The 14,740-nt window shown below is 40.4% G+C and overlaps 1 protein-coding gene across 1 annotated transcript; it reads right to left on the bottom strand.

Moving 5' to 3' along the window:
* Positions 1–9,405: 9,405 nt before the first annotated feature.
* Positions 9,406–13,215, bottom strand: LOC134335193 (zinc finger protein 239-like). The gene is made up of 4 exons (XM_063017668.1): positions 13,176–13,215; positions 12,008–12,123; positions 11,674–11,775; positions 9,406–10,603 (listed from the first exon to the last, which is right to left on the bottom strand). Exons 2-4 carry the CDS (start codon positions 12,111–12,113, stop codon positions 9,996–9,998), a joined length of 816 nt encoding a protein of 271 aa, XP_062873738.1. The 5' UTR covers positions 12,114–12,123; positions 13,176–13,215; the 3' UTR covers positions 9,406–9,995.
* Positions 13,216–14,740: the final 1,525 nt, after the last annotated feature.

The following is a 14,740-nucleotide window of genomic DNA, read 5'->3' as shown; positions in this document are numbered from 1 at the left end:
CTTTATTAGACACTCTTACCTAGTCGCTCCACCTTGTAGATGTAAAGTCAGAGACGATCGCTCATCTATTGCTGCTGTTTGAGTCGGTCATCTTCTAGACCTTCATCAGAGGTCACAGGACGCTGCCCACGGGGCGCTGTTGGCTGGATATATTTGGTTGGTGGATGATTCTCAGTCTAGCAGTGACAGTGAGATGTTTATAAACTCTAGCAGCGCTGCTGTCTAATCCACACATAACCAGCACAACACACACTAACACACCACCACCATGTCAGTGTCACTGCAGTGCTGAGGATCATCCACCACCTAAACAATACCTGCTCTGTGGGGGTCCTGACCATTGAAGAACAGTGTGAAAGGGCAAGTGTGGAAACAAGGAGGTGGTTTTAATGTTATGGCTGATCAGTGTGTATTACCCAGCATTCCCTCTTTCCTTCTTGATGGATCCTTGCACCCACCTTTTCTTCATTCCCTCCACAGCTCTTTCCATTCTTGATTTTCTAAATGAATAAAAATAAATAAATGAAATAAGGGTTTCAGCTGCCTGGTTTAAAGAGAGAGCCGTCCTGAACTCCTGCCCGACATTCTCAGAGTTCCCCACTGCACTCACAAACAGCAATAATTTTAACTGTAAAATTCAACTTGAACGACCAGCAAATTTGTGTTTACAAGATGTGCTGCACATCATTGAGCTCTACCTGCTTCTGATGGTAAAAATGAAATTCATAAATCTACATTTGCAGCATTTAGCAGATGCTTTTATCTGAAGCGGCTTACAATTAAAACTAAACTCGATTTGTGCAATTGAGGGTTAGGGGCCTTGCTTAGGGGCCCAACAAAGGAAAATTTCCAGTGGTGGGGTTTGACCCAGCAACCTTCGGAGCTACCACTGCCCTAAATCTAAATGAATGAACTGAACATTATCCACCACTATGATTGTGTGGAAGATTTTAGCAGGTTATAGTGGTTGCTGTAACAGTGAAAGTGAAAGGGCAAGCAGTAGCCTAGTGGTAATGTACTGGACTAGTAACCAGAAGGTCGCTGGTTCAAGCCCCACCACTGCCAGGTTGTTGCTGTTGGGCCCTTGAGCAAGGCCCTTAACCCTTAATTGCTCAGACTGTATCCTGTAACTGTAATGTAAGTCGCTTTGGATAAGTCTGCAAAATGCCGAAAATGTAAATGTGAAAGGACTGATGTTTTTTTGCTCAGTTAACTGTCAGCGATTGAAGCTCACACCCATCTGGTTGTTTAGTATGAGAGCGGTAACATGAAGAGAAGTGGCTGTATCTCTCTGGAAGTTGTGGTGCACTTTGCTGGCATGAAATCACAAGATCTGTGTTAATGTGACGTGACAACAAAAGTGATTTAATTTGAATAAATGCAGTGTTGATATTACCCTGCCGTCCAGTATAGGCCAGAATGAACCTTAACGTAGATCTACCAGCTCTCTCTCAATTCAAACATGAAGAAGTGAAGGATGAGGAGGAGGAAGAAGCTAACAGGTACTAAAGTGAATCATCTGTCAGTAAAATATTGATTGATAAAAACGATCTATAAACAAAGTTAAAGAGAATTGGTGTGTTTCTGTAACAGGTTGTAACGACAGCATGTAAACAAAGCTGTGAAATAAAAGAACTCAATATTTTATCTGCAAACCCAGTAAACAAAGATAAATGACAAACTTGAATTATTTAGCTGGATGGGTTCAGATTATTTGGGTGTGAAGCTAAGAAGCAGTTTGTATTTAAATGAGAAAAGTTCAAGCTACTTAAATCCTCAAAGTGATAGTTTATTATGAACTGTCGTTTTATCATTAACTACAATGTAGTTAAAAATTAAATTGTAATAATAAAATGAACACATTTTACTTTCAGATTCGCTTTAGCACAAACACATTAGCTTCTTCTTTTTCTCGTTTTGAATCGAACGGGTTGATCTACAACATTTAGGTTTATTCCCGACCCTGCTGGACGGCAGTGTAACATCAGCACCACATTCATTAAGTCTTTCATGCCTGTAACATCTGACTGTAGAGTGACAGTTTTAGGCAGAGCGCATGTGCTGTTTTTTAGCAAGTGTTAAGGCACATTCACATGCAAAGCAGAGATGTTCACAAGTCACAAAATTCGAGTCCGAGTCAAGTCACGAGTCAATATAAACACAAAACATATATTGCAAGTGTAGTGTAGAAATAAAGAAATAATATGTAAGATCAGATGAAAAACAACAACAGATTGGCGACTGTATTTAGTCGTGTAACTTCATGCCTTTACTTTCCTAGGTACCGGTTAAAAGCTTAAACTGATTCGTTTTGTTTACATTGCAAATTACGGCCAAAATACAAAACACTGCAAAAATATCCATAATACTGCTTACCTTAGCTTCTGTTGTTCCAGATGCTGTTAAATGTATAACTGTTGAGGTATATTCATTCACATATGATGTTTATTCAGCGAGAGGCCAGCGTACCCCTTGTCACAACATTCCACATCTGGAATCCATTTTTATGGCCTCGACAGGAAATGGGTTGTTAAGCAGGGCCTCTTTTTGTATACATTCTAAGCAGGAGGAATTAACTGCATAGGCAGTTCTTTACGTATATTCAAGTATTTAAGGAGAGCAGCTTATGTGTAGATGCAGAGAAGAATTGGCTAACTACTAGTGTTGGGAATTTCGGCTCCTTTTAGAGAGCTCTTTCGGCTCCCAAGTGGCTTCTTAGATTTTTTTGTTGCTTAAATTAATTTATTACCAAATTACATGTCAAATGAATTACTAATGTGAAAAAAACATTGTGTCAAATGTTTATTATTTAAATTGCTTTATTTATATACTCAACATGGAACAGGGTGCTCCAACAATAAATTATAAAATACAAAAACAAAGACCCATCTCAATTAGACTAAAAGGTCTGATTGTGTATATTATTTGTAAATTTGCATCTAGAGTGGGGCGGTGGCTTCCCATGTCCGTTTGGGTTTTCTCTGGGTGCTCCGGTTTTCTCTGGGTGCTGCAAAGTCAATAGACATGAAAGTGAGGTGAATGTTCCTGTCATGAATGTAACCAAAGTGTAAAACGTGACGTTAAAATCCTAATAAACAAAACAAAATAAACAAGCATCTAGAGTGAAACAACACAACATCAACGAAGCATCACTCACACTCAACAAAATATAGCACCAGAGGACGTCTGCTGATCACGGGAGCTTCTGGTGGGCGTCAGATCCTCATGTTAAGTCTTAATCTTCACCAGCGTCTCATATTTGACACTGTGGGGGGTCTTGATGTGTTTGTGGAGATGATTTTGGGTTGTACAGGAACGTGGACTCGAGGAGCAGCAGAAATCCTTGTTCAATCCTGAAGAAGAAAAACAGAAGAAAATATTTCCTACTTTACACGTCTTAGTTATTTTTTGGATTATATTATTAATATTACGGTTATCATCATCATTATTATTGCTGGTGGCAGAAACTATTCTGACAAATAAATCCACATTCAGGTTCCTCCTTCTTCAGAGGCTGGAAACCGCCATGTTGTTGATACACTGGGGTGAGGTGTCCCACAGGGATTAATGATACTTCACCTGAAATTCCATCAAATTGAGGAACTGTAAAGAGGTGTGTTTTTTTTTTTTTTTTTTTTTTTCAATTAGGAATAAACCCTATAGTTAGATTAAAACCTGAACTGATGCAGCACTTCTCCACAGGACAGTACGATGCAGGGCAGATTCCATTTCATATCGACCTATTATTTCCACTAATTACTGACCACAATACTGACCATCCTGTTCTGTACCACACTGTCTGGTGGAAAAGTGCTAAATTGTTCCATATGTACTTACAGCAGAAATCTTCACCTTCGGGTTCTTCCTTTTTTATAAGTTTCTCTGGAAATCCTTCATGTTTTAGATCCACAGCGATGATGTGTCCCACTTCTGCCGACTGCATGTTCAAAAATCTAATAAACAGACAGACAGACAGACAGACATGGATGGATCAATAAACACCTCATATTCACACAATGCAATGAGTCAAAACAAATTTCAAAAACAGTATCACAATATAGAGACTGTAAAAACATGTAAACAAAGCTAAACAATCTTGATGTGTTTCTATAGATTAATATTATTATCCTTTTTTAATCATCAATAAACTCTGAATCAGTTCCGATCACAGACTAGGATTAGATGAATCAGTTCCAGTGTTGCCAGATTGAGCGGGTTTTCGCTTTTTGTTGAAAACTGGCAGAGTGGACAAAATTTGGGCTGGTTTGTAATAATTTTGGCGGCTTAAAATATGAATACAAAATAGTGCTTTCTAAATAGCTGGAATATAAATAGACCGACCTTCTCCAACCACATCCAACCCTTTGTCAATAGTTTGATTGACAGGTTATTTAGTTTGTTTGTTTGTTTATTAGGATTTTAACATCATGTTTAACACTTTGGTTACATTCATTACAGGAATGGTAGCTCCCAGAGGAAACCCACGTGGACACAGGGAGAACATGCAAACTCCACACAGAAAAGACCCAGACCACCCCACATGGGGATCGAACACAGGACCTTAAACCAAACGACACTAACACAATCAGTAAGATAGAAGATTGTGTAAACGACATAAACAACTGGATGTCAGGTAATTTTCTTTTACTTAATTCAGATAAAACTGAGGTTTTACTTGCTGGCTCTAAAGCTGCAAGAGACAAGTTGTCTAACCTGGTGCTAAACCTAAACACTTTCTCTGTTACTCCCAGCCCAGATGTAAAAAACTTGGGTGTCACAATAGATTCAGATCTCTCCTTTGATACACACGTTAATAATATTACTAGAGTTGCTTTCTATCATTTGTGTAATATTTCTAAAATAAGAAATATACTATCTGTTAATGACACTGAAAAACTGATCCATGCGTTTATAACTTCTGGGTTAGATTATTGTAATGCTCTTCTAACTGGATGCTCTGGTAGATCCATACACAAACTCCAGTTAGTTCAAAATGCAGCAGCTCGAGTGCTAACTAGAACTAAAAAATTTGATCATATTAGTCCTGTTCTATCATCTCTACATTGGCTGCCAGTTAAATTCCGCATTGATTACAAAATACTTTTACTAACCTATAAAGCGCTACACGGTCTGGCTCCACAGTATCTGAGTGAACTTATTAATCACTACAACCCAGCGTGTCCACTTCGTTCACAAGATGCAGGGTTACTTATAGTTCCTAAAATTAAAAAGACCACAGCTGGTGGAAGAGCATTTTCTTACAAAGCTCCACAACTCTGGAATAATCTTCCTGCCTCTGTTCGGGACCTGGCGTGTTTGTACCAAGAATGTCAAGAACTCACTACAGACTTACACACTCACTCACACACACACACACCTGCCACCAGGTGGGGGACAGTGGGTGACCATGTCTCTCTCTCTCACTCTCTCTCTCTCTCTCTCTCTCTCTCTCTCACACACACGCACACGCACACGCACACGCACACGCACACGCACACGCACACACACACACACACACACACACACACACACACACACACACACACACACACACACACACACACACACACACACACACACACGCACACACACACACACCTGCCACCAGTTTAGGGACAGTTGGTGACCATGTCGGCACAGTGGCTAAGTGGGTAGCACTGTCGCCTCACAGCAAGAAGGTCCTGGGTTCGAACCGCAGGTGGGGTGGTCCGGGTCCTTTCTGTGTGGAGTTTGCATGTTCTCCCCGTGTCCGCATGCGTTTCCTCCGGGTGCTCCGGTTTCCTCCCACAGTCCAAACACATACAAGTGAGGTGAATTGGAGACACTAAATTGTCCAGGACTGTGTTTGGTATAACCTTGTGAACTGATGCATCTTGTGTGCATCTTATCACCTACACTTTGACGAGTGCAGTGCAGCTCAGCACTGTGTACGGAGAGACACACCCTGACAGCACTCTATTTTCATCTCTGTGCAGGTGCCATCAATCAGCGACAGAGGTCGCAATTGCATTATTTATGAGAGAGAGTCGCTATCCGGCTTTTAATATCCCACCCCTGTCTGAACAACAGGCCAATCGTTGCTCATGTGGCTGCTCAGTCTAGCCGGCAGGAAGAGCTGAGACTCGATACGATGTATTCGAGATCCCAGCTCTGGTGTTCAGCATGTTTTCGCGCTGCGCCACTTGACCGGCCATAAGTGGGGCTTTTGAGAGATCGAAACAAATGAAACGAATGATTCCCGATTTAGGACACAGCCGATAGTTGATAGCGCAGACGGTAAAATGGAGAGAGAGAGAGAACATAAAATAACGAGGGGTGAACAGACGAGACTGGACAGAGAAAACCACAGAAAGTTTGAGGTCATTTTAAGCTGGAAAAAAGGAAACTCAGAACAACATCTACAACATCAGAGCGTCGTGTTGATACGTTTACTTTTCTTCAATGTAACCACCACAGGCTTTTTTGAGGACCTAGGCAAACACACACACACACACCAAATCTACCTCATCTGACAGATACAAACGCCACAAGCTTTATGTTCTGCCTAAGCTGTAGCTGAAACTTTTCGTTCTGAAAGTTGCACAAATTAAAGGCTTATGATTATGTATAATGTTTATTATTATTTATGCCTTAGTTTTAAGTTGCCTGCTACATTTTAAAAGTATTTTGATTTATTTTTGATGTATTTGTTAGTAATGTTCTCTTTAAACTGTACTGTATGCAAGGAATAAAAATGTACAGTCTTATTTAATCTTATATGTTTTTATTTTTGCTCTTTATCAAAGCTAAATTATTTTATATACTATTACTCATGCAGGAGCCTAATTGTATTTTCATATTAGTTGTTTATTTATGATTATTTTTATTTCTAAATTTAGCATTATATGATGATTTGTGGTATTATTGATTATCTTGATTGGTAACAATTATTTGCATCACTTTAGTTGTTTTATGATTTACATATAATTATTGTCTTTTTCTCATAAGTTAAATAATAATTATTGATGATTTTTGATTTATATTCTTTGGTTATCTATGTCATTTATTTCTTTTTCTTTCTCGATAAAGGGGTCTGGTGTGGTGCACCATGGGAGTGTGGAACTGGAGTGGAGTCGCATAGTTTTTTTTACCTTGCCGTGCTCTTAAGTATTTACCTGTGATAACTTTTGTACCGTTTGTTTTGTGCTCTGAAGTACTTAGTAAGAGTTTTAAATGCAAGTCATTGCTCTCCATAGATTTATTCATTTTTAGACATGGTATTAGAACTTTGATAAGGGTACGTAAAGCGTCAAGCTGACTTCACTAGTCTTTGGAACTTACAACTCGATTAATTGCTGGAATAATCGATAGAATACTAGATTACAAAAACCATTGATAGTTTGAATGGAAGGGTTAAAATGAGGTATTTCAGGACCCCGCTGGTTACTTGTGCTTTTAAAAATAAGGCTACGAATAAATGCTGGAGGAAGTGTGGTATGGTCCGAGACCACCCCCATATATAAATTCTGCCCTCTGTTCCTTTTCAAGAAAATGGCCTGAAATGGGTTGCAGTTTGTCTTTCGACTTCACTCGCAAAAACCGTGATGGAACTGAAGCTCCCAGTGATTAAGTGAAGGTGTAGATCTCAAAATAGCTGTCAATCAAAACGGGATTCAGCCTTTTGACTGATCCTACAATCATCTTGCAGAAGCTCAGCGTCCAGACCCGCCCACAGCTCCATTCACCCCCATACCCCTTTTCCACCGACGCGGCACGGAGCCCGTTCCGGTTCCCGAACCTGACTTTGAACTGGTTCAGCGTGTTTCCACCGGTAAAAAGAGGTTCCAGACAGTGAACTAGCGGGCCAATCTGGCACCACAGAATACTTGGTTTTTCAGCGCGAACCGTGACGTTACCTGTGGGCGTGTCATGTTGTACAGCATAGCGTTAGCAACAGCTGGAGTCTTGTATGGAGCTTAATGCTGCATTTTTATCTTTTAAATTTCACCTGATTACATTTTGAGCCAGTTTGCCGCTGATATTTTCAAAGCGTCTTTAAAAAGATGAACTGTGTGATATAACGTGATAAAAGTGACCCGGACAGAACGGAAAACGCTTAACGTGAATAATAAAGCGTGAAGCTTTTTCAACTCCCCAAGCTGCATAAACACACGTGAAGTAAATCCAGTTAAACACAGATACACGTGGTATTTTAGAGTAGATTTGATGTTTATTTTACACAGATGTTTGTTCGTGTTGTGGAACTTTAGTGTTTTATCTCTCGAGTCGAGCGCTGAGCAGAGGGGTTATTTGCGCCGAGAGTCGCGGTGAAAGCGAAGCGCAAAACGCTTCTCACATCAGTGAACTAAAGAAAACAACAACTGAGACAAACACGTCACGTCTTCTTATCACCGATTGTTAGATCGATGCTTTTTACATAAAAACGAACATCTGTAACAGCAGCACAAATGCTCTCACATAATCCACACACTCCACCATGTTATTACTTTTCTTAACGCTGCTTGGTTCTTAAAAACTGGTGGAAACGCGCGTCAGTTCTCTACAGAACACCAAGGTTCAGAGAAACCTGAACAGCACCGGTTCAAGAACCATGGTTTTTTTGGTGGAAAAGGGGTACCAGAGACAGGGGCGGGACAAAATCATGGCATTTATCCAATGACCGGCGAGTTTCGAAGCAATGAAAAAAACTCTTCCATGCAGTCCCATTCAAGTGAAGTGACGCTCTACGGGAAATGTATGAGAAGTTCGAGTCAGTCGATGTGTGATAAGTAGCTGATTCTGAACGAACTCGTCTTCGAGATGAACGTGTTCTAACGAATTTGTAGTCGATGAAATGTTAACGCAACTGTACATATTTGACCATTTAATTTTTGACATTTTAGGGGAAGCTGAGCTTCCCTTGCAGTCTTAGAGAAATCGCCACTGATGTGTATGTGTTCTATTTCTGTACCATGTATGTAAAGTGAAGCCCCATCTCAAGGTGATGTTTTCGTTAAAAATTTTTAATTGCCTGTCAATGTGTGATAATGGCGATAAAATTCAACAATAATAATAATAATCAATAGTTTATATTTACATTTACAGCATTTAGCAGAAGCTTTTATCCAAAGTGACTTACCCAATGAGCAATTAAGGGTGAAGGGCCTTGCTCAGGGACCCAACAGTAGCAACTTGGTGGTGGCGGGGCTTGAACCGACAACCTTCTGTTTACTAGTCCAGTACCTTAACCACTGAGCTATCACTGGATAGTGGCAGCCCTACTTACCATCCTTTTAATTATGGGGGTTCTCTGTCAAACAGTGAGGGAGCAAACAATGTTGTAGCAACTTTGCCGTGAAGAAATACAACCCAAAATCAGAAAAACGTGAGCAAGAATGGAAAAATCCAAATAAAATAACCACTGCACCATAACCATGTTTATTTAATGCAGTAGTATAAACCTAAGATGACACCAGGTTAAAAAAGCAAAAAAATAAACTAAATACACAAACCTACGCTGAACACAAGTGATCTTTTTTCCCTCAGACGGAGCCGCATCAAGAACTCAACACTAGCTGATATAACCACATGGGTGAGGGATTAGTTTATCAAACCTTTATCAAGCTCTACAATACAGAGTTACTGCACAAATGATACTTAAAACTTTACTGTGCAAAAAAAGAAGCCTTATGTTAACCATGTCCAGAAGCGACGTCGACTTCTCTGGGCTCGGAGGCATCTAGGATGGACCATCACACAGTAAAAAACATGTACTGCTTAAAAGTCAGAGTCCGTCTTGGTATGTGGTCTTCTGTGATGCAGCATTAATGCGGAAGAACACATTGAGATCTTAGAGCAACATGTGCTGCCTTCAGGGCGTCGTCTTTTCCAGGGACGTCCAGCATCTTTCAACAAGACGATGCAAAACCACCTGCTGGTTGACTTTGTCAGTAAAAGTCTTTCCATATTTTAAGCAAAGGTGTCAGTGTTCTAGTGTTAATAAAAACTTCACAATCTTAGCACTGATACATTTTCTCATCCGTGTGAATGCGCTGGTGTCTTTTGAGATCACTGAGATGATTAAAACTCTTTTCGCATTGTGAGCACTGATGCGGTTTCTCTCCAGTGTGAATGCGCTGGTGTCTTTCGAGATCACCGAGATGATTAAAGCTCTTCCCGCACTGTGAGCACTGATAGGGTTTCTCTCCAGTGTGAATGCGCTGGTGTCTTTTGAGATCACTGAGATGATTAAAACTCTTTTCGCATTGTGAGCACTGATACGGTTTCTCTCCAGTGTGAATGCGCTGGTGGATTTTGAGATCGCTCTGTTGATTAAATCTCCTCCCGCACTGTGAGCACTGATAGGGTTTCTCTCCAGTGTGAATGCGCTGGTGTCTTTGGAGATGGCTCGGTTGACGAAAACTGATCATGCACTGTGAGCACTGATACGGTTTCTCTCCAGTGTGAATGCGCTGGTGGGTTTTGAAAGCACTCAGAGAACTGAAGCTCTTCCCACACTGTGAGCAGACGTTCCTTCTGTTCTGTTCTCTGGTGAGAGAGCTGTTAATGCTGACAGCACCAGAGGACGTCTGCTGATCACTGGAGCTTCTGGTGGGCGTCAATCCTGAAGAAGAAAAACACAATAAACACAGTGCAGATAAAAAATGTCCATTTTATCAGCTCCACTTACCATATAGAAGCACTTTGTAGTTCTACAATTACTGACTGTAGTCCATCTTATTCTCTACATACTTTTTTAACCTGCTTTGACCCTGTTCTTCAATGGTCAGGACCCCCACAGAGCAGGTATTATTTAGGTGGTGGATGATTCTCAGCACTGCAGTGACACTGACATGGTGGTGGTGTGTTAGTGTGTGTTGTGCTGGTATGAGTGGATCAGACACAGCAGCGCTGCTGGAGTTTTTAAACACCGTGTCCACTCACTGTCCACTCTATTAGACACTCCTACCTAGTCGGTCCACCTTGTAGATGTAAAGTCTGAGACGATCACTCATCTATTGCTGCTGTTTGAGTCGGTCATCTTCTAGACCTTCATCAGTGGTCACAGGACGCTGCCCACGGGGCGCTGTTGGCTGGATATATTTTTGGTTGGTGGACTATTCTCAGTCCAGCAGTGACAGTGAGGTGTTTAAAAACTCCAGCAGCGCTGCTGTGTCTGATCCACTCATACCAGCACAACACACACTAACACACCACCACCATGTCAAGTGTCACTGCAGTGCTGAGAATGATCCACCTCCTAAATAATACCTGCTCTGTGGTGGTCCTGTGGGGGGTCCTGACCATTGAAGAACAGCATGAAAGCAGGCTATAAGACTATGTAGAGAAACAGATGGACTACAGTCAGTAATTGTATAACTACAAAGTGCTTCTATATGGTAAGTGGAGCTGATAACATGGACAGTGAGTGATTTGATGTTATGGCTGATCAGTGTACATGTTCTGTAACTGAGAAATGTGAGGTGTCCTGAGTTATTAATTTGTTATAATAATGAACCCAGTACAAACATTCACAGTACAGGACAAAACTCGTAAAGGTGTTTATGCTTGTGATTCCATTACACACATTGGGAATATGTGTCTGTCCTGTAACACTTCATATAAGCATTATAACGGTTATCATCATTATTATTACTGGTGTTCAAATCAGAATTAAATAAAAGACGTTCTTACTGAGATCATCTTCATCTTCTGGTTCCTCCTTTAGAGGCTGGAAACCTGGGGTGAGATGTTCCTCAGAGGTGTCGTGTTCCACAGGGATGAATGATTCTTCACCTGAAATTACATCAACATGTTAAAAACCTCAACAACCGGAGAAAATGTAAAGCTGTGTGTTTTTTTTATTACAAATAAATCCTAGTTTGATTTAAACTTAAAACTGGAGTGAAGCAGCACTTCTTCACAGGACGGATTCCAATCCATCATCCACAGTGACCCCAACACTGACCATCCTGTTCTGTACCACACTGTCTGGTAAAAAGTGCTATACTGCTCTAGATGTACTTACAGAAGAAACTTTCATCTTCAGATTCTTCCTCTTTTATTACTATCTTCAGGAATCCTTCATCTTCTAGATCCACAGGGCTGATGTGTTCCTCTTCTTCCGACTGCATTATTAAAGATCTAATAAACAGACAGACAGACAGACAGACAGACGTGGATGGATGGTTGAAACACCAGATATTTGCACAGTGAAACACGTCTGTCTTGTTTCATGGATTTGAAAACGTGAGGCTTTGGTTGGTAGCACTGTCGCCTCACAGCAAGAAGGTCCGGGTCCTTTCTGTGTAGAGTTTGCATGTTCTCCGGGTGCTCTGGTTTCCTCCCACAGTCCAAAAACATGCAGTCAGGTTAATTGGAGACACTGAATTGTTCTATAGGCGAATGGGTGTGTGTATGTGTGTGCGTATGTGTGTCCGCCCTGCGATGGACTGGCACCCTGTCCAGGGTGTTACTGTGTGCCTTGCGCCCATTGAAAAGCAGGGATAGGCTACAGCACCCCCCTGTGACCATAATTGGATAAGTGGTTAAGACAGTGGCCATAATTAGTTGTTTATTATGATTTTAACATCATGTTTTACACATTTGTTACATTCATGACAGGAACGGTCGTTACTCGTTACACAAGATTCATCAGTTCACAAGGTTATATCGAACACAGTCATGAACAATTTAGTATCTCCAGTTCACCTCACTTGCACGTCTTTGGACTGTGGGAGGAAACCGGAGCACCCGTAGGAAACCCACGAAGAAAAGACACGGGGAGAACATGCAAACTGTATAAAAACTGTATAAAAATGGTATAAAACTGTATGAAAACAAAGCGTAAAGAAATGAACTCGATGTCTATATTTTACAAAACTGTAAAAACCTGTAAACAAAACTAATAGCATAATTCGCTAATCTACAACTTTTAAATAACCAATCAACTCTGAATCAGTTCCGTTTAAATGATTCACTTAGCTGGATCGGCTCAGATGAATCGGTTCATCAGCACCGAATCATGTGTGATGCTAACAGTTAGCGAAGTAGCAGTTTGTGTGTTTAAACGAGAAAAGATTTCAAGCTACTTAAATCCTCAAAGTGAAAGTTTATTATGAACTGTCGATTCATAATTAACTAGATTGTAGTTAATAATTAAACTGTAATAATTAAATAAACACATATTTACTTACAGATTCACTTCAGTACGAGCACATTGGCTTCTTCTTGTTGTTTGAGTTGAGCTGGTTGATCTACAACGTTTAGATTTAATCTCGCCCCTGCTGGACGGAAGTGTAACAGCAGCTCACAATCCAGTACAGTAGACCCTTCACTTATGAATGTAATTGGTTCTGAAGGGCTGTTCTTAAGTCAAAATGTTCGTAAATTAAACCTATTTTCCCCTTAAGAAATAGTGTAAGTAGAATTAATCTGTGCCAGACCTCACAAACCCCCCTTACCTCTTGTCTTAAATGCTCTTATTTGTTATAAATACAAGTATATTTTCCCTTAAATCTTAAATGATAGAAGACATCCCTGTAATAAACAATAATAAACAACAAAACACAGTAGTACTGTACATAACACACATCACATTTCAGTACAGTACGTGTGCTGTATCATACACCATAATACATTTCCTTCTTTTTATATAAAATGTATCTACCAGAAACAACAATAACTCTCATATTTCTCTATTATTTCCTCCTTTATTTCAGTAGTGTTGTATTTTGTAGGTGTAATGTCACGAAAGAAAGAATACTTTACTGAGTCGATTTCCTTCTTCTCTCTCACTCACTGTCCCCTCTGTCTGATACACAGTGACACCTACTGGCAGGAGTAATTATACAACAACAAATGCTCAGCGCTCTCTCTGCACCTTATTTGGGGACTGGGCGGCATGGCGGCTAAGTGAGTAGCACTGTCGCCTCACAGCAAGAAGGTCCTGGGTTCGATCCCCAGCTGAGGCGGTCCGGGTCCTTTCTGTGCGGAGTTTGCATGTTCTCCCCGTGTCCGCGTGGGTTTCCTCTGGGTGCTCTGGTTTCCTCCCACAGTCCAAAGACGTGCAAGTGAGGTGAATTGGAGATACTAAATTGTCCATGACATATAAACGTGTGATATAAACGTGTGAACTGATGAATCTTGTGTAATGATTAACTACCGTTCCTGTCATGAATGTAACCACAGTGTAAAACATGACGTTAAAATCCTAATAAACAAACAAAAAAACATTTGGGGACATTTTAATATTGAAAACACCAGAAAAACACTGTCCTCTGTGCGAATGTTCACTCACTGTATATATACAGAGAGAGACGCTCATTGTCAACTTGTTCATGACGAAATTTGTTCATAGGTTAAGTTGAAAAAGATCGCTCGTAACCCGAATTGTTCGTATGGTAAACCGTTCGTAACTCAGGGGTCGACTGTAGTGTGAAAAGTGTTGCAATCAAGTTGTGATTGGCAGCGAGTGCAAAGTTGAAAAACCAATAAGAACGCAAGCTTATTGTTACGTGCCTGAGGGACACATGTTTATTTATTTATTTTTTGCTGTTCTGCTTCTTTCTGTCTTTCTGCCTTTTGCAGCACGAGTGGTATATTATCCACACATAACATTGAGACATACAAACATACAGCAATGATGAATTAGCATGGCAATAGCAAACTTCACCTTTAGTAGTTGCCAACTTATAAGAAATAGCTGTACTGAAAATAGCACAGTTGATAGATTTTCAGTTGAGAAATTGCGAATTACACT

Source organism: Trichomycterus rosablanca, chromosome 2 (genome assembly GCF_030014385.1).
Source record: "Trichomycterus rosablanca isolate fTriRos1 chromosome 2, fTriRos1.hap1, whole genome shotgun sequence".
Classification (NCBI taxonomy): Eukaryota; Metazoa; Chordata; class Actinopteri; order Siluriformes; family Trichomycteridae; genus Trichomycterus; species Trichomycterus rosablanca.
This window is presented reverse-complemented; position numbering and strand designations above follow the sequence as displayed.

Excerpts from the sequence above, each read along its gene's own strand:
- LOC134335193 (XM_063017668.1), bottom strand. The coding sequence starts at position 12,113 with ATGCAGTCGGAAGAAGAGGAACACATCAGCCCTGTGGATCTAGAAGAT. Across the intron at positions 11,776-12,007 it reads TGAAGATGAAAGTTTCTTCT|GTGAAGAATCATTCATCCCT; the intron begins GTAAGTACATCT and ends ATGTAATTTCAG. Across the intron at positions 10,604-11,673 it reads AGAAGATGAAGATGATCTCA|GATTGACGCCCACCAGAAGC; the intron begins GTAAGAACGTCT and ends TTTCTTCTTCAG.